Source organism: Salvelinus alpinus, chromosome 13 (assembly GCF_045679555.1).
Source record: "Salvelinus alpinus chromosome 13, SLU_Salpinus.1, whole genome shotgun sequence".
NCBI classification, from domain to species: Eukaryota; Metazoa; Chordata; class Actinopteri; order Salmoniformes; family Salmonidae; genus Salvelinus; species Salvelinus alpinus.
The window spans coordinates 17,300,928-17,321,699 of NC_092098.1; the positions used below are offsets into that span (position 1 = coordinate 17,300,928).

The window sequence follows — 20,772 nt, forward strand, 5'->3', positions numbered from 1 at the left end:
CATGTTAGAATAACTTGTGGCAGCGAATACAGCTGTGACCTTTTCTAGGTAAGTCTAAGGGCTTTGCTCACTGGGATTGTACAATTTTTCAATACTTCAAGCTCTGTCAAGTTAGTTGTTGATCATTGCTAGACAGCCACTTAATTCTTGCCATAGATTTTCAAACCTAAACTTTATAAACTAGGCTAGTCAGAACCAGTCAACATTCAAGGATTTTTCCTGTGCTTCTCTATTCCATTTATTTGTATAAAAATAACTCCCTAGTCCTTGCTAAAGAAAAGTATAACCATAACATAATGCAGCCACCACGTTTGAAAATATGAAGAGTGGTACTCAGTGTTGTTGGATTTGCCCCAAACACAATTCTTGCTATTCAGAACAAAAAGTACATTTTCAGTTTTACTTTAGTGCCTACTGTACAGGCCTTCTTTTCACTCTATTTATGTTAGTATTGTGGAGTAACTACAATGTTGTTGACCCAGCCATTAAACTGTCTTAAAATCACCATTGGCCTTATGATGAAATCCCCGAAGGAAGGGCGCATGTATCTCTGTAGTGACTGGGTGTATTGATACAGCATCCAAAGTGTAATTAATGCTCAAAGGGATATTCAATGTCTGCTTTTTTCTTTACCCATCTACCAAAAAGTGCCCTTTTTGCAAACCATTGAAAAACCTCCCTGGTCTTTGTGGTTGACTCTGTGCTTGAAATGCATTGCTTGACTGCAGGACCTTACAGATAAGTGTTTTTGTGGGGTACAGAGATGGGGTAGTCATTGAGCCCATGCAACTTGTGACTTAAGCACATTTGTACTCCTGAATGTATTTAGGCTAGCCACAAGGGTTGAATACTTATTGACTCAAGACATTAATCTTTTCATTTATTAATTTGTAAACATATCTAAAAACAATTCCACTGATATTATGGGGTATTGTGTGTAGATCAGTGACACAATCTCAATTTAAACTCAGGCTGTAACACAATGTGGAAAAAGTCAACAGGTGTCAATACTTTCTGAAGGCACTACCATTTTGTTTTTCTAAGTGAACAAACAGTGGAATACCCCATTAAACTAAACTCCAGCCAGCATGAGAAATGTAGTTTTTTTTACCCTGGCACAGACGCTGCACTGCTGAGGGCCAGGCAGGGTCCCCTGGGAGGAGTTATTGCCTGGCAAGTTGTTACCTTTCACTTGGCTGCTCTCCCCACTTCCACTTCTCTGCTAATAAACCCAGAGCAACATGGAGGTCTAGCAAGCATACATGAATACTGTGATTCAATCTAAACAACATGCAGTGACACATTACTGATTTACATTCATTTTTCAAATGTTGTACATTTAATAAAGTCCGACATACCAACTGAGTGTAAAGATCTCAAAATAACAGGAGAACTAGGAGAAACAGTAGGCTACCTGGTCCCTGGAACTGATATAGATGCAAGTGTCAGGGAAAGATAGATAATTTGAGTAATGCTTCATTTTAAGGCGTCCTTATTACAGTGTAATTACACTAAGTATTGTAGTTAATTGTAATAACATGTAACTGGTGGTAATTGCGGTCTGTAATTACAGAGGTGTAACAACAAATGCTTGTTACCATGCTTGTTACAAATGGGCAAGTTTCTACTAAATTCACCTATTTAGTGTTTCGTTTCTTCCCTGCTGCATCGCATTTAGTGATAACTGTCACAGGGACTATAATCTTTTGTGCACTGGGTGTCCGCTGAGGTGATCCTAACTGACCTAAGACAGGGAATTTTACTAGGATTTAATGTCAGGAATTGTGAAAAACTGAGTTTAATTGTATTTGGCTAAGGTTAATGTAAACTTCCGACTTCAACTGTATATATAAATACAACTTGTGTACATTACCCATTATGACAACCTGAACCTCCTTGCCATCCAAGTGAGAGGATAAATCCATAAGTACAATGTAATGTGATACAATGTGATACAGGATTTAGCTGTTTACAATAAAGTGTATTTTGAGGTGAACTTACATAGTACATTACCCATTCTGACAACCTGGTCCTCATTTTAAGGCTTCCGGAAGCGCCATCCAAGTGGGAGGATAAGCACGCTAGTACACCAGAATGCATGTAATATCTGTAAGACCAATGCAAATACTAGGTGCTACACAGGATTTAGGTAGTTAAAATTTAGAGTATGTTGGGTACTTGTAATTAATGTGTACTTATATTGTATGTTACCCATCCTGACCCTCATTTTTAAGCTTCTGGAAACCCCATCCAAGTGAGAAAATAAACACAAGTACACCACAGAGTACATGTAATATCTGCAAAAGTACAATGTAATTACTTGGTGTTACACAGGATTTAGCTAGTTAAAATTAAGGGTATCTTGATGAGTACTTGTAATAATTGTGTACCTACAAAGTACGTTACTCATTCTGACAATCTAGTCGTGAGAAAATAAACACACTAATAGACCACAGACTACATATCTGGAATGATTACATGGTTGTTGATAGTTCTTACACGGGATGTAGCTATTTAAAGTGATGTGTAACTATACCTATGAGCAATTTCTATATAATTACTTATTACCAAGTGAAAATACCTACAAAAGAGCTTCTACTTCATCTACTTCTACAGCTTTATTGCAAAATACCCTTACAATTTTTTTTAACCTTTTGTGAAGGAATTTTGCAGGTGTCCTGCAGGAATCCTGTAGGATTGACAAAATCCTGCAGTAGTATGACTTGTCCTGCAGAAATGTTGAAAATTCTGCACAAACATGACAATTCCTGCAAGAATCCTGCAGGACCGAAACCTGCAGGATATGGCAATTCCCACAGGACCAAGTAAATCCCAGCACGAATCCTGCCGAACCGCCCTTGCAAAAAAAAGATTGCAGTCAGAGTGCAGTATAACTGCAGTATGTTGCAAATACTGCGTAAAGTTTTTTTTACTGCAGTAATTTTACAGTGTAACTGCAGTTACAGTGCAGTATAACTTCAGTTACGGTGCAGTATAACTGCAGTTATTCTGCAATTACTGCGTCCAAAATACCATAGTTGACTGCAGGTACTGCAGCTTCAAAACTGCAATATTTTTTTGTAAGGGTGAATCCTGCAGGATTTTGATATTCCTGCAGTGTTCATGGCGGCGCACAATTGGCCTAGGGTCATCCTGGTTAGGGGAGGATTTGGCTGGGGTAGGCTGTTATTGTAAGATAAGAATTTGTTCTTAACTGACTTGCCTAGTTAAATATTCGGTAAGGCCATATCAGATATTCAAACTACTGGAGGAGATAAAGTGTGTGTGTGGTGGTGAGCGCACATCATTTTGTATATAGCTAGCTAGTTTTTGATTACCCAAAAATGTGTTTTAAACTTTCCTTTACAATCAACAAGAAGAAGATGCACGGTCATGTGACATCTTGGTCACCATAGCAACAGTTGAGGAAATGGCTGCCAGGCAGTTTAGCTAGCTAGTTCAAGTACTGCTAATATAACTTTACTTTTTTAACAGGTAAAGAGTTAGAGAAACATACTAAAACTAGAGGTCGACCGATTAATCGGAATGGCTGATTAATTAGGGCCGATTTCAAGTTTTCATAACAATCGGAAATCGATATTTTTGGACACCGATTTGGCCGATTTTTTTATTTTTATTTATTCAACTAGGCAAGTCAGTTAAGAACACGTTCTTATTTTCAATGACGGCCTAGGAACGGTTAGTTAACTGCCTTGTTCAGGGGCAGAACGACAGATTTTTACCATGTCAGCTCGGGGATTCGTTTTTGCAACCTTCCGGTTACTAGTCCAACGCTCTAACCACCTGCCTTACATTGCACTCCACGAGGAGCCTGCATGGCAGGCTGACTACCTGTTACAAGAGGGCAGCAAGAAGCCAAGGTAAGTTGCTAGCTAGCATTAAACTTATCTCATAAAAAAACAATCAACCTTAACATAATCACTAGTTAACTACACATAGTTGATGATATTACTAGTTTATCTAGTGTCCTGCGTTGCATATAATCGATGCGGTGCCTGTTCATTTCTTATCGAATCATAGCCTACTTCGCCAAACGGGTGATGATTTAGCACTGTCGTTGCACAAAACCTAACCATAAACATCAATGCCTTTCTTTAAAATCAATACACAAGTATATATTTTTAAACCGGCATATTTAGTTAATATTGCCTGCTAACATTAATTTCTTATAATTAGGGAAATTGTGTCACTTCTCTTGCGTTCCGTGCAAGCAGTCAGGGTATATGCAGCAGTTTGGGCCGCCTGGCTCATTGCGAATTGTGTGAAGTCCATTTATTCCTAACAAAGACCGTAATTAATTTGCCAGAATTGTACATAATTATGACATAACATTGAAGGTTGTACAATGTAACAGCAATATTTAGACATAGGGATGCCACCCGTTAGATAAAATACGTAACGGTTCCGTATTTCACTGAAAGAATAAACGTTTTGTTTTCGAAATGATAGTTTCCGGATTCGGCCATATCAATGACCAAAGGCTCGTATTTCTGTGTGTTATTAAGTTATAATTAAGTCTATGATTTGATATTTGATAGAGCAGTCTGATTGAGCGATGGTAGGCAGCAGTAGGCTCGTAAGCATTCATTCAAACAGCACTTTCGTGTGTTTGACAGCAGCTCTTCGCTGTGCTTCAAGCATTGAGCTGTTTATGACTTCAAGCCTATACACTCCCGAGATTAGGCTGGTGTAACTAGCTAGTTTACCGAGGTGCGCGCTAATAGCGTTTCAATCGGTGACGTCACTTGCTCTGAGACTTGGAGTAGTTGTTCCCCTTGCTCTGCAAGGCCCGCGGCCTTTGTGGAGCGATGGCTAACAATACTTCGAGGGTGGCTGTTGTCGATGTGTTCCTAGTTCGAGCCCAGGTAGGGGCGAGGAGAGGGACGGAAGCTATACTGTTACACTGGCAATACTAAAGTGCCTATAAGAACATCCAATAGTCAAAGGTATATGAAATACAAATGGTATAATAGAGAGAAATAGTCCTATAATTCCTATAACTACAACCTAAAACTTCTTACCTGGGAATATTGAAGACTCATGTTAAAAGGAACCACCTCCTTTCATATGTTCTCATGTTCTGAGCAAGGAACTTAAACGTTAGCTTTTTTACATGGCACGTATTGAACTTTTACTTTCTTCTCCAACACATTGTTTTTGCATTATTTAAACCAAATTGAACATGTTTCATTATTTATTTGAGGCTAAATTGATTTTATTGATGTATTATATTAAGGTAAAAGAAAAGTGTTCATTCAGTATTGTTGTAATTGTCATTATTACAAATAAATAATCGGTATCGGCGTTGAAAAATCATAAATCGGTCGACCTCTAACTAAAACTGCAACAAATGTCTATATAAACATGTTAGGGGGTCGCATAGTTATTTTTTAATGTTGTTTGCAGAATATTTTATGAGTAAATTAGCTATCTTAGCTAGCATGTGCTCTACATAGCATTGACAAAACAAAACATTTAACTTTTGCTTCCATGGAAAGTGACAAATGAGGTTTGATATCACCCCCCTGCTCTGTCTCTTTAGTACTGTTGTCACAAGTTAGGCTATAATGTTTCATTGCTTATTGGCTTGCACTTGACGACGGTAACCAAGTCACAAGACTGAACATGACGTATAAATAAGGAAGTGATTGAATTGGGGGTTAAAAACATTGTTTAAAACAATGTTCCAAATTGCATACTTGCGTTTTCCCGTTCTTTCAAGGGTGATCTTCCAAGAACACCTGAGAGAGCATACCGTCTAGTATAGGAGAACACAGAGCGCTTAAAATCTGTTACATTTGAAACGTACTTCGACATGACCTCTAACCTAAATAGGAAACTGCATCATCATGCAGCCGACACCAACAAAGCTAGCTTTTATGCTAGCTAGCTACATCTGTTTACATTGTAGCAACTAGTGCTAGCAATTCAGTGAACAACTATCCCAGAATGGAAATATTTAACATGAATAACAAGTAACAGAATCGATTTTCTCTGTACCTGTTAGTGAATTAAGCTGACACCAAACAGAATCATTTTAGGTTGGGTCCTCCTCTCACAAATTGCTTGGTCTGCTGCTACATTTAAAAAAAAAAAATGTTTTGTGCTGCTACATCATTGTGGACGTATGACAGGTAATCTTTCAAATCAAATCAAACTTTATTAGTCACATGCGCCGAATAGACCTTACCGTGAAATGCTTACTTACAAGCCATTAACCAAAAGTGCAGTTCAAGAAAGAGTTAAGAAAATATTTACCAAATAAACTAAAGTAAAAAATTATAAAAAAGTAACAACAAAATAATAACGAGGCTAAATACAGGGGGTACCGGTACCGAGTCAATGTGCGGGGGTACAGGTTAGTCAAGGTAATTTGTACATGTAGGTAGCGGTGAAGTGAAACAGCAAGTAGCAGCAATGTACAAAACAAATGGAGGGGGGTGGGGGGTCAATGTAAATAATCTGGTGGTCATTTGATTAATTGTTCAGCAGTCTAATGCCTTGGGGGTAGAAACTGTTAAGGAGCCTTTTGGTCCTAGACTTGGCTCTCCGGTACCGCTTGTCGTGCGGTAGCAGAGAACAGTCTGTGACTTCGGTGACTGGAGGCCTTCCTCTGACTCCGCCTAGTATATAGGTCCTGGATGGCAGGAAGCTTGGCCTCAGTGATGTACTGGGCCGGACGCACTACCCTCTGTAGCACCTTACGGTCAGATGTCGAGCAGTTGTCATACCAGGCAGTGATGCAACCGGCCAGGATGCTCTCGATGGTGCAGCTGTATAACTTTTTGAGGATCTGGGGACCCATGCCAAACCTTTTCAGTCTCCTGAGGGGGAAAAGGTTTTGTCGTACCCTCTTCACAACTGTCTTGGTGTGTTTGGACCCTGATACCCTAACTCTCAACCTGCTCCACTACAGCCCCTTCAATGTTAATTGGGGCCTGTTCGGCCGGACTTTTGTTGTAGTCCACGATCAGCTCCTTTGTCTTGCTCACATTGAGGGAGAGGTTGTTGTCCTGGCACCACACTGCCAGGTCTCTGACCTCCTCCCTATAGGCTGTCTCTTCGTTGTCGGTGATCAGTCCTACCACTGTTGTGTCGTCAGCAAACTTAATGATGATGTTGGAGTCATGCATGGTCACGTGGGTGAACAGGGAGTACAGGAGGGGACTAAGCACACACCCCTGTGGGGCCCCAGTGTTGAGGATCAGCGTAGCAGACGTGTTGTTGCCTACGCATTACTACCACACTGACGAGTCTAATCATGTAGGTATTAGACTCGGTCAGGGAGAGGTTGAAAATGTCAGTGAAGACACTTGCCAGTTGGTCTGCGCATGCTTTGAGTACACGTCCTGGTAATCGATCTGGCCCCATGGCTTTGTGAATGTTGACCTGTTTAAACGTCTTGCTCACATAGGCTAACGAGAGCGTTATCACACAGTCGTACAGAACAGCTGGTGCTCTCATGCATGCTTCAGTGTTGCTTGCCTCTCAGCGAGCATAAAAGGCATTTAGCTCGTCTGGTAGGCTCGCGTCACTGGGCAGCTCGTGGCTGGGTTTCCCTTTGTAGTCCGTAATAGTTTAAGCCCTGCCACATCCGACGAGCGTCAGAGCCGGTGTAGTAGGATTCAATCTTAATCCTGTATTGACGCTTTGCTTGTTTGATGGTTACTCTGAGGGCATAGCGGAATTTCTTATAAGCGTCCGGATTAGCGTCCCACTCCTTGAAAGCGGCAGCTCTAGCCTTTAGCTCGATGCGGATGTTGCCTGGAATCCATGGCTTCTGGTTGGGATATGTATGTACGGTCACTGTGGGGACAACGTCGTCAATGCACTTATTGATGAAGCCGATGACTGAGGTGGTATACTACTCAATGCCATTTGATGAATCATGGAACACATTCCAGTCTGTGCTAGAAAAACAGTCCTGTAGCGTAGCATCCGTGTCATCTGACCACTTCCGTATTGAGCGAGTCACTGGTACTTCCTGCTTTAGTTTTTGCTTGTAGGCAGGAATCAGAAGAATATAATTATGGTCAGATTTGCCAAATGGAGGGCGGGGGATAGCGTTGTATGCATCTCTGTGTTAGGTATGCGTAACTGGCTGTAAGGGAGTCAGGTGCAGGAGAGCAGAATTTGGGGAGCAAACGGAGCCTTTTATTTAGGCGAACAAAACACACGGCACAAAGAACACTAAACACAATATGGGTTGACATAAGCCAGCGCAACCAGTCTAACGTGCGCAAACACGAAACAATAAACAATTCCACACACAGACATGGGGGGAACAGAGGGTTAAATACATGACAAGTAATGAGGGAAATGTAAACCAGGTGTGTGGGAAAACAAGACAAAACAAATGGAAAATGAAAGGTGGATCGGCGATGGCTAGAAGACCGGTACCGTCGACTGCCGAAACACCGCCCGAACAAGGAGAGGAACCGACTTCGGCGGAAGTCGTGACACTCTGTGTGTGGAGTAGAGGTGGTCTAGAGTTTTTTTTCCCTCTGGTTGCATATGTGACATGCTGTTAGAGATGAGGTAAAACGGATTTAAGTTTGCCTGCATTAAAGTCCCCAGGCCACTAGGAGCACCGCTTCTGGATGAGCATTTTCTTGTTTGCTTATGGCCTTATACAGCTGGTTGAGTGCAGCCTTAGTGCCAGCATCGGTTTGTGGTCATAAATAGACTGCTACGAATAATATAGATGAGATCTCTTTTGGTCGATAATGTGGTCTACATTGTACATTCATACATTGTACAGAGGCAGAAGCAAAAAATAAATTATTGTAAAATAAATTATTTTGCTTACGTTTAAGAATGATAAATAGCCAGGATAGTGGTGTTTCGCTGTGAAGCTAAAATTACATTGCATTAGGACCACTGGTGTTTTATTTCCAATGAGCAGGTTTGCATTGTGATAAATTCATACAACTATAACACCCATGCATATTATTAAATGATGCTGATGTTCACGATTAGCTTGGTTTTATATTCACCTTATGCATTGATAACTAAATGATAGGCGACATGATGCAATACAACTAGATTAGAAGGCCTAGACCAGGGGTACTAAAGTACTATTTGAGGTCCAGTCAAACACATTTCCTTGGTGGAAAAGGTCCGGATGGATAATGTAATTTATCGGCGTTGTAACAAACCCCCACCTCGCAACCCATGCGACCCCAAAATGTTCACACCCCTCTTGTTGGCAGTGAGAAAAGGTTGCAGTTTTAAAGTGAATTTCCAGCAATTCTACACATTTAGCACGGGGCAGATTTTTATGGCTGTTTTAAAGTTCATTTCCTGCAATTATATGCATTTTCCATGTCTTGTGTGTGTTTATAGTATACCAGGGGTCGAAGCCCGACCGAGTAAAATAAATAATAAAATAAAAAACTATTTTGGGGGTGTGTCAATCTGCGGTACGTATTGACCCCGTTCTGTGTCCGGATCCGTTCCGCCAGATGAGTATGGAGGGCCTAGACTATTTCATCCTAATGTAAGCTAAATGTATTGGATACAAAACAAACACTGGCAATGTCCACTTTAATTATATGCATGCATATCAAACAGGAATAATATTAAATTAACACACCATTGTAATATTATTACTCTCTCCCTACAGGGGATTAGACAGATGAACTGCAGCCCAAATTCCCAAGCCTCAAACCAGAACAGTAGGGAGACATCAATACTTGTCACTTTCTGACCCTAGTTCTTGTGTTAATTCTTTGTTTTAGTGTGGTCAGGGCGTGAGTTGGGTGGGTTATCTATGTTTTGTGTTTCTATGTTGGGTTTCTCGTTTGGCCTGATAGGGTTCTCAATCAGAGGCAGGTGTTAGTCATTGTCTCTGATTGGGAACCATATTTAAGTAGCTTGTTTTCTGTTGTGTTTTGTGGGTGGTTGTCTTCCGTGTCTGTGTGTTCCACACGGAACTGTTTCGGTTTTCGTTCGTTCAGTTTATTGTTTTGTAATTCAGTGTTCAGTTTGTTCTATTAAAGTTTCATCATGAACACTTACCACGCTGTGCTTTGGTCCTCCTCTCTTTCTCCCAAAGAAGATCGTTACAATACTTGTCATTTTTTATAGATATTCACCATTTTATTGGTTTTCCTGTATCTGTGCATGATCACAGATCATTGTAGAAAAGTTGTATTAATCGTATGTACAGGATACACATGGTCCAACGAAATGCTTACTTGCAGGTTCATTCTCGACACTGAAACAACAATAAGAAATAAAAGCTAATACGGATATAAAATAAATGGCTCAGTAGAATGGAACACATTTTAGAATCCCCAAGTGAGGGACATCAAGGAGATTAACATTCAAAAGCTTGTTCAGTACACCTCATTCAACTAATTGTGGTCTAAATTTTAGACGATGAATAGTTGAACATACATGGTGTTTGCTTGGTAGGAATAAAGACTTGTACATAGCAGAAATCATCCACGTCTGTATTTTAGAATGAGCTTCATATGTTATAATGAGCTGACAATTCTGCATGATAGAGAATAACATGTGTGAATCTACTTCTAACATAGCGATGTTGCACACTGCTGAATAAACTCCTGGATAGGGTGATTTTCATGGTGGATGGGAAGTTCCCAAGTTCTTTACATCTGTCTGGGTGATGGGGTGGGATGTGCTTCAACCTGAGGCGAACAGAGCAGACATATAAGGCCAAGGGAGGAGAAATGAACCTCACTGCTCAAATTTGAGTGCTGGTTCAAGTTGCTGAGAACCACAAATAGCTTTGTTAATGTGCAATGGTTTTGTAGACAGTTTTACATATTCATAGGCTTGATCAAGTTGTCACTGATTTACTTTTATTTAATAATTTCATTATTTAAAAAAATGTCTTTGTATGCAATGGTGAAACACGAGGGGAGGGGAAAGTGACAAGAAGAAAGTTGTATGCACTGTATGCATTTACTGATCATGTAAGAATGCACAAATAACTTGGCTGGCTAACAAGCCTAGATTGAACAGAACATGGTGTCATGACGTTGGCCTAAGGGGGGAGGTTTATGACCCCCATAAATACCTTCCCCTTTTTCCTTTCTCTACTCTACCGATGTGACTATTGAAAATCCCTTTGTTAACCTTGAGAGAGAGTTTGATGACATCAAAAGATGGGAAACGGAGCCATATTTCGGTAATACAACCAGTTGAAAATATGCGTTGGGACTTAATGAATATGATGTCAGTTCAGTTGGCATCTGAGACAGGATTAGCTTAATCAGGTAATATGAATTACAGAGAAATTATTTTATAGAATAGCATGTCATATCACTTAATCCGGCATAGCCGAAGACACGACAACGGCTATCTGCATTTCCTATGTTTTTAATCAGATGTCATTAAAATGTCAAATCTCTAAACCAGTCTTTTTTGTCCTGCCAATGCCATGGATTGAAATGAACGCATCAGTTGCAATCTGTCCCTGAAAACAAATGAACAAAAAGATTTGCTACATTTCTCATTAGCTGCCTATAAAGTTCACCAATACAGGATTTTTTTAAAACTGTCCGGGTCTTCACAGTTGACACCGCTAATTTTACGATTAGTTAGTCATCCCTAAACAGCTGATAACCAGGATGAGATCGCCTGCTAGCTAGCCATCGTGTCCGACGAGCTATGAATGGGAAGCGGTGTTTCACCGCGAGGCATCCTGTGCTAGTGTATCATGCCCATTAGCTTGGCTAGCAGGCTGATAAACAGCAGTGACTCAACATTTGAATTCAAAATTCATGTTAAAGTAATTTGTTGAATAAATAAACGTAATACTTGCATTTTACAAAGTTATTCCTTATTCCTCTGGAACATTTTCTCCCAAGCCGGGACTTCAGTCCGCCATTAATTCAGAAGTTTTGGTAATTTTCGCTGTGTCGCAAGGTTTTATGGGATAGCCTCCCCGGTGAAGGGAACGAAAATGTATGATCCCTTGTGTGCTTTTGTCACATCCTGACCATAGAAAGCCTGTATTGTCTATGGTAGAGTAGGTCAGGGCGTGACTAGGGTTTTTTAGTCTAGTTTATTATTTGAATGTGGGGTTCCAGGTTTATTTTTCTATGTTGGTGTTTGTGTATGATTCCCAATTAGAGGCAGCTGGTAATCGTTGTCTCTAATTGGGGATCATACTTAAGTTGCATTTTTTCCACCTGTGGGTTATGGGATATTGTTTATGTTTAGTTGCCTGTTAGTACTGCATTGTTGTCACGGTTAGTTTATTCTTTATTGTTTTTGGTTTTCTAAGTTTCACTTTCTAAATAAATATGTGGAACTCTACATACGCTGTGCCTTGGTCCGACCATTATTACGAACAGCGTGACAGAATATCCCATCAAAACAGGACCAAGCAGCGTGCCCAGGAGGAGAAGACATTCTGGCCTTGGGGGGAAATTATGGCTGGAGACGAACGCCTTCCGTGGAAGCAGACGCAAGCGGTGAGGGAAGGACAGCGACGACACCAGGGTTCGCGGCCACGACGCAAGCCCAAAAGACAGCCCAAATTTTTTTTTGGGGGGGGGGGAGGCACACGGGGTGGTCGGCGACGCTGAGGGGTGAGTCAGAGACCGAGGAGGAATATTGGGACAGATTGAGCGAGGAGTGGTTGGCGAAAGTTGAGGAGAGTGATGAGAGAGAGCTGTTGGTTTGGCCGGAGAGGCAAGACAGTCGCCCTGAGGAGCGTATTAGCTGTCCGATGCCACCTGTGCCAGCTCTCCGCACTCGCTTTGAGGAGAGTGTCATCGTTCCGGTACAATGTGTGCCGGTTCTACGCACCGTGTCTCCAGTGCGCCTCCACAGCCCGGTACGTCCTGTGCTAGCTCCCCGCACTTGCCGTGCGAAGGTTGTCATCTGTCCAGGACATGTTGTGCCAGCTTTACGCTCCAGATCTCCAGTGCGCCTCCACGGCCCAGTAAGTCCTGTGCCGGTTCTACGCACCGTGTCTCCCGTGCGCCTTCACAGCCCAGTACGTCCTGTGCCAGCCCCTCGCACTTGCCGGGCGAGGTGTGTCATCGAACCGGTACCATTGATGCCGGCTATATGCACCAGGTCTCCAGTACGTCTCCACAGCCCGATACGTCCTGTGCCTGCTCCTCGCACTTTCCCTGAAGTGCGTGTCCCCAGTCCAGTACGTCCTGTGCCTCCTCCCTGCACTCGCCCTGAAGTGCGTGTCACCAGCCCGGTACCACCAGTGCCGGCCCCACGCACCAGGCTTCCTGCGACGATCCCCAGTCCGGAGCTTCCGGCGACAGTTCCCAGTCTAGAGCTTCCGGCGACAGTTCCCAGTCCAGAGCTTCCGGCGACAGTTCCCAGTCCAGAGCTTCCGGCGACAGTTCCCAGTCCAGAGCTTCCGGCGACAGTTCCCAGTCCAGAGCTTCCGGCGACAGTTCCCTGTCCAGAGCTTCCGGCAACGTTTCACAGTCCAGAACCTCCAACGACGGTCCTCGGTCTGGAACCTCCTGAGACGGTCCACGGTCCGGAACCTCCTGAGACGGTCCACGGTCCGGAACCCCCTGAGACGGTCCACGGTCCGGAACCCCCTGAGACGGTCCACGGTCCGGAACCCCCTGAGACGGTCAACGGTCCGGAACCCCCTGAGACGGTCAACGGTCCGGAACCTCCTGAGACGGTCAATGGTTCGGAACCTCCTGAGACGGTCCACGGTATGGAACCTCCTGAGACGGTCAACGGTTTGGAACCTCCTTTCGACGGTCAACGGTCTGGAACCTCCAGCTCCATGGCCGGAGCCTTCCCCTGCGCCGATGCGCAGTCTGAGCACGGCGTCCAGTTCAACTCCAAGGCCAGAGTCTTCTTCTGCATTGGTGCCCAGTCCAGGCACAGCGTCCAGTCCCGCTCCATGGCGGGAGCCTTCCCCTGCGCCGATGCCCAGTCCAGACACAGTGTTCAGCCTGGGTCCATGGCTGGATCCGCAGGATGAGCGGGTACTTCGTCCCACACCAGAGCCACCACCGACACTAGACACCCCCCCTAACCCTCCCTTTTTGTTTCAGGTTTTGCGGTCGGAGTCCGCACCTTTGGGGGGGGGGGGGGGGGGGGTACTGTCACATCCTGACCATAGAAAGCCTGTATTTTCTATGGTAGAGTAGGTCAGGGCGTGACTAGGGGTTTTTAGTCTAGTTTATTATTTCTATGTGGGGTTCTAGGTTTCATTTTCTATGTTGGTGGTTGTGTATGATTCCCAATTAGAGGCAGCTGGTAATCGTTGTCTCTAATTGGGGATCATACTTAAGTTGCATTTTTTTCACCTGTGGGTTATGGGATATTGTTTATGTTTAGATGCCTGTTAGCACTGCATTGTCGTCACGGTTCGTTTATTCTTTATTGTTTTTGGTTTTCTAAGTTTGGTTTTCTAAATAAATATGTGGAACTCTACATACGCTGCACCTTGGTCCGACCATTATTACGAACGACGTGACAGCTTTGTTTTCCAGACCTCCCAAGTACGCTTATAGAACTTCAGGCAAACCTAGTACATACTTGCCGTTACACATTCTTAGGTTTAGAATCGCACTTGAAAAATGACAGTTCACTTCCATACTCGCTATACGCTCTAGATAGAACACATATGCAATTTGGAACACAGGCAACGTTTATCTATGAAATATCACAAATTTCACTGAAATATATTAGGTCTCAATTGAATATACAAATAGTTTGATTTAAATAGAAATGTATAATTTTAACATGACTTTCTTTCTGTTTTACTTTTAGCTGCTTGGACAGTTTTACCACCACCATGTGAGTTATCTTTTCCCTTACAGCTTAGACTACAGGGAGCACAGAAAACAGACACACCTAGTATTTCACTGTAATTCTTTACATTCTTTGTATTTCTAACAGTTTAGCAGAAGGCCACCATACCGCATTAGAGATGGTAAATGCATGAGAAGACAATATGTCTTTTATTTATTTTTTTACTAATTCATCTGTTTCTGATTCTTTGTCTGATTTGGAGCTCAATTAGTACATTAGTCTACAAGTTAAAGGTGAGTAGGTTGTCTTTTACTACTACAATATATAATTTGCACTATTTTGTCACTGTTTTTCATGTAACACACAGATGTTCTGCAGTTATATTCTGAACTCTGCCCCTCTCATATCTCTCCTGTCCTGCCCAGTTAAAACAGAGCCTGTAAACAATAGTGAGACCGAGTACCACAGAAGGCAGCACTGGACAGCCATGCAGGCGCAGGTAACACCACACACAGTTTCAGCCTCTCATTTCTTCCTTTAAAACGGAGCGTAACATGCATACTCACAGATGTTGTTGTACCAGCCATATTAAAACCAAGTTGCAGATAGCAGTTTCCCTTCAAACCAATACCCATAAGCTGTTCATGTGATGACACCTTTACACGCTCTTGTTACAATATATGCTTTTCCAAATTTATTCAAGATCTCATTTTCTTTCTCCTAGAAATCATATTTTATGCAGTGCTGGTGATATGAGCAATCAAACATGTCAGCTGTTGCTTCATTGGATAATAAAATTGCCATGCAATCTTATATCTTGTGCAATCCGTCCATTCTTTTGAAAGAATGTGGATTGTCCTACATGAACTTTTCTGAAGGATGAGGAAGGAATTCAGCAGGTTGTCTGACAGGAAAATGACCCTGGAAATCTTGTGGAATTACCTTCAGGATATCCCACTGGATTTTGGGGCCATTTTTGTGTAGGACAATTCCTGCAAGTAGTCCTTCAGGAAACAATCTATTTGAGAACCTTCTGCAGGATTGTTTTTCTAAAAGACTACCTGCATGATTCCCACAGGAAAGTGGCCCCGAAAATCCTGTGGTATATCCTGCAGGTCTTCCTATTCCTGCAGAATATATATTCTGGAGGATTCCTGCTGAATTTTTCGTTCAGGATTCCTCTAGGACTTTTTTGTAAGGGTATAAAAATACCTTAAATTTCTTACAAAATAATAAGGATTTTATTGTTAGATTAATAATTTGATTAATTAAATTATACAAAGATATAGGCCTACTCAATAAAATAAAAATTATAGTGATGACTCAAATCTGCAGCCTATAGTATAGTGAGTAGCCTAGATAGCTAGCCAAATTAGACACATGGGATTGTCTTTTTCTTCCCTTTTTAACATTACAAGAAACAATGGAAATCATGAACTTTGACTCAGTCTTTATCTGTTCCTTTCTTGTAAGCATTTTTCCACACTCTCCAGAGGGAGGTGTGCTCTGCCCGAACAGATCACCGGGGACAAACTACCTGCACTCCATGACATCTACAGCACCTGATGTCACAGGAAGGCCAAAAAGATCATCAAGCACAACAACCACCCGAGCCACTGCCTGTTCACCCCGCTACCATCCAGAAGGTGAGGTCAGTGCATCACGTGCATCAAAGCTGGGACCTAGAGACTGAAAAACAGCTTCTATCTCAAAGCCGTCAGACTGTTAATCAGCCATCACTAACACAGAGAGGCTGCTGCCTACAAAAAGACTTGAATCATTGGCCACTTTAATAAATGGATCACTAGTCACTTAAAATAATGCCCCTTTAATAATGTTTACATATCTTACATTACTCATCTCATATGTATATACTGTATTTCATACCATCTATTGCATCTTGCCTATGCCGCTCGGTCATCCATATATTTATATGTACATATTCTTATGTGTATTAGGTAGTTGGTGTGGAATTGTTAGATTACTTGTTAGATGTTAGAGATTACTGCAATGTCAGAACTAGAAGCACAAGCATTTCGCTACACTCACATTAACATCTGCTAACCATGTGTATGTGACCAATAAGATTTGATTTGATTATCACCCAGCCTCACCCAACTAGAATCTGAAGTCAAATGTCTACTGTTTGCTGATGATCTGGTGCTACTGTTCCCCACCAAGGAGGGCCTACAGCAGCACTTCGATCTTCTGCACAGTTTGTCAGACCTGGGCGCTGACAGTTAATCTCCAAAATAGGTCCAGTTGCCAGGACCACAAATACAAATTCCATCTAGACACCATTGCCCTAGAGCACACAACAAACTATAACTAAACATCACCACCACAGGTAACTTCCACAAAGCTGTGAATGATTTGAGAGAAAAGGCAAGAAGGGCCTTCTACGCAATCAAAAGGAACATAAAATTTGACATCACAATTATGATATCTCAATCAGTTATAGAACCCATTGCCCTTTATGGTTGTGAGGTCTGGGGTCCGCTCACCAACCAAGAATTCACAAAATGGTACAAACACCAAATAATGCATGCAGAGCAGAATTAGGACGATACTCCGCAAAATCCAGAAAATAGAAGCCGTTAGAGTCTACAACCACCTAAAAGGAAACGATTCCCAAACCTTCCATAACAAAGCCATCACTTACAGAGAGATTAACCTAAAGAAGAGTCCCCTAAGCAAGCTAGTCCTGGGGCTCTGTTCACAATCACAAACAGACCCCACAGAGCTCCAGGACAGCAACACAATTAGACCTAACCAAATCATGAGAAACAAAGATTATTACTTGACACATTGGAAAGAATTAACAAAAAAAGAGAGCAAACTAGAATGCTATTTGGCCCTGAACAAAGAGTACACAGTGGCAGAATACCTGACCACTGTGACTAACCCAATATTAAGGAAAGCTTTGACTATGTACAGACTCAGTGAGCATGTCTTTGCTATTGAGAGAGGCCGGCAGTAGGCAGACCTGGCTCTGAAGAGAAGACAGGCTATGTGCACTCTGTCCACAAAATGAGGTGGAAACTGAGCTGCACTAACCTCCTGCCAAATGCATGACCATATTAGAGACACATATTTCCCCTCAGATTACACAGACCCACAAAGAATTAAAAAATAAATCACATTTTGACAAACTCCCATATCTATTAGGTGAAATACCAGTGTGCCATCAGAGCAGCAAGATTTGTGTCCTGTTGCCACAAGAAAGGGCAACCAGTGAAGAACAAACACCAATGTAAATACAACCCATATTTATGTTTATTTATTTTCCCTTTTGCACATTGTTACAACACTGTACATAGCCATAATAAGACATTTCAAATATCTCTATTCCTTTGAAACTTGTGAGTGTTATGTTTACTGTTAATTTTTTGTTTATTTCACTTTTGTTTATTATCTATTTTACTTGCTTTGGCAATGTAAACACATGTTTCCCATGCCAATAAAGCCCTTTGAATTGAATTAAATTGAGTAAGTGAGTGGTGGGGAGGGCGTTGAGAATGAGCACTGCAAGCAGGCAGCTGAGCCACATGAGTGAGAGGAAACAGAGCAGCATATGTGCATGTCGTTTTACCAGTTGTAGGTAGGCTATTTAGATTGTCATTATGGAGACACCTATTTCCAACCCTTTTTCCACAAAACTAAATGTACATACCACCTCAACCAGCCTGACTAAGCGGTGTCTATGTAGCCTCGCTACTTTTGTAGCCTCGCTACTGTATATAGCCTATAGTCTTTTTACTTTTGTTAGATTTCTTTACTTACCTATTGTTCACCTAATACCTTTTTTTGCACTATTGGTTAGAGCCTGTAAGTAAGCATTTCACTGTAAGGTCTACACCTGTTGTATTCGGCGCACGTGACAAATAAACTTTGACTTGATTTGGCCGTTGGTTGAGGCCAATCCACCACTGCTTTCACCTTTCCAGGATCCATCTGAATATTGCCCTCAGCAATGGCATTACCCAGAAAGGTGATTGCAGAGCGGTGGAACTCACACTTCTCGGCTTTCACGAACAGTTGATTGTCCAGGAGGCGCTGAAGGACCTGTCTGACATGAAGAACATGTTCTTGTGCAGATCGGGGGGGAAAAAACAGGATGTCGTCAAGGTACACTAACACAAACCGGTTTAGCATGTCCCGAAGCACATCATTGACCAAAGCCTAGAAAACATGACCTGGTACTCATAATGTCCACTGGCTGTGTTGAAGGCTGTCTTCTACTCATCCCCCTCGCGTATCCAAACCAGGTGGTAGGCATTTCGAAGGTCCAACTTGGAAAATATGGTGGCCCCCTGGAGAGGTTCAAACGCCGAGGAGAGGAGAGGTAAGGGGGGTAACGATTCTTGACAGTAATGTCATTAAGTCCCCGGAAGTCAATGCACGGATGCAGGGTCTTGTCCTTCTCCACAAAGAAAAACCTTGCGCCGACAGGAGATGCAGACAGACGGCCCCAGTGGCCAGAGACGCCTCTATGTACTCTTCCATAGCTTTGGTCTCTGGTCTGGACAGAGAATACAATCGATTCCGAGGTGGTGTAGTGCCTGGGAGAAGAGCAATGGTACAATCATAAGGACGAGGTCATGGTATTCTGTGGGGATAGCAGAGACATCCACAGTCTTGCTAACATCCAGAGGAAGACGACTTGAGGAAGGCTGTGCTGCTTGAAGGCAGTGGGAATGGCAAAATGGGCTCCAACCCAGGATGGAGCTTGTGGTCCAGTCAATCATCGGATTGTGCTTTTAAAGCCAGGAAAATCCCAAAACATGGGGAGATGCAATGAGGAGGAACTGTATTGTCTCACTGTGTTTACCAGAAACCCGTAATTGAACGGGCACAGTACAGACAACAGTTATTATTCATCCTTCGTGAGCATTCCCCAATTGATTACCTAGCTCTTCCCAACTGCATAGGCTCAGGAGTATCCAACTCACCCGTCGTAGATTCCCGAGAGTGCTCGGTTGGCTTCGAATCCTCTCTGAAGAGCTACCTTCGGAAACTTCCGGATTCCCTTGGAGGTGAACGTGCCAAAGCGGGTGCACGAGTGTGCCTGAGACCAGACCTCCTCTCACTCTTGCATTCCCTTAGGCATCCATCAATTTTAATGGTAAGGGCGATGAGGGAGTCCAGATCCATCGGCAATTCCCGAGCAGCTAGCTCATCCTTCACCTCAGATAATCCGTGCAAAAAAGTATCAAAAAGAGACTGCGGATTCCAGGCACTCTCGGCGGCCAACCTGTGAAAATCAGTCCGCATAGTCTGCCACACTACGTGAGTTGACGTAAATCAAGCAGTTTACTGGCCGCCTTTCTCCCAGAAACCGGAGACTCAAATACCTTTCTCACGTCTGCCATGAATTCCTCCAGATAACCACAAATGGCAGATTGTTGCTCACAAACTGCCGTAGCCCAAGAGAGCACCCATCCCGATATTAGCGTAATAATATACGCTATCTTCGATCTGTCTGAAGGAAACGAAGATGGCTGTAGCTCAAAAATAAGCGTGCACTGAGAAAGAAAACTCCGGCAGGATTCCCCGAATATCGCTCCGGGGGAGGTAAGCGGGTTTCTCGGGGAGCCGGGATAGGCTGTACAAACTCACCACAGATAGGGGGATTTTCTTTCTCCAGAGGTGGCAGGTAGCCTCTGAGCTAACTCCCTGATTTGCTCCATAATAGCCTTTAACCCATGGTCATGGCGTTTCGTCAAGGACCTGAGCCCTTCCAAAAGGCCCTGTACCAGCTCCTCATGTCTCCTAATGGTGGCTTCCTGCAGGGAGACAGCGTGGCGGAGCTGGTCCAAGTCTGCTGGGTCTGTCATGGCCAGTTCGTACTATCAAGGCACAAGGCGAGACCCAGATGCAGACACAGGAGGCAGATGGTTAGAGTCTTACAATGTTTAATAATTCAAAGGGGTAGGCAAGAGAATGGTCATGGACAGGCAAAAAGGTCAAAACCAGATCACAGTCCAGGAGGTACAGAGTGGCAGAGAGGTTTGTGGTCAAGGCAGG

At 42.8% G+C, this 20,772-nt stretch overlaps 1 protein-coding gene and 1 long non-coding RNA gene across 4 annotated transcripts in view; one reads left to right on the forward strand and one right to left on the reverse strand.

Moving 5' to 3' along the window:
* Positions 1 to 20,772, reverse strand: part of LOC139537217 (glycine receptor subunit alpha-2-like) — a 30,804-nt gene that overhangs the window by 1,495 nt on the left and 8,537 nt on the right. Inside the window, exons 1-4 of one of the 3 annotated variants that reach the window (XR_011667484.1) lie at positions 11,816 to 11,926; positions 6,022 to 10,676; positions 5,721 to 5,779; positions 1,112 to 2,107 (exon numbers count right to left, since the gene is read on the reverse strand). Coding sequence is in view for 1 of the 3 variants with exons in the window: in XM_071338291.1 (XP_071194392.1) it covers positions 1,112 to 1,222 (111 nt within the window). In the remaining 2 variants the exon portion in view is untranslated. Of the gene's footprint in view, positions 1 to 1,110; positions 2,108 to 5,720; positions 5,780 to 6,021; positions 10,677 to 11,815; positions 11,927 to 20,772 lie in introns of those variants that run through there. The other 2 variants (XR_011667485.1, XM_071338291.1) reach the window with 2 other exon arrangements.
* On the forward strand, positions 3,438 to 18,225 carry LOC139537218 (uncharacterized). Its single transcript, XR_011667486.1, has 4 exons — positions 3,438 to 3,881; positions 14,764 to 15,038; positions 15,171 to 15,244; positions 16,239 to 18,225. It is a non-coding gene; the product is annotated as an uncharacterized lncRNA (long non-coding RNA).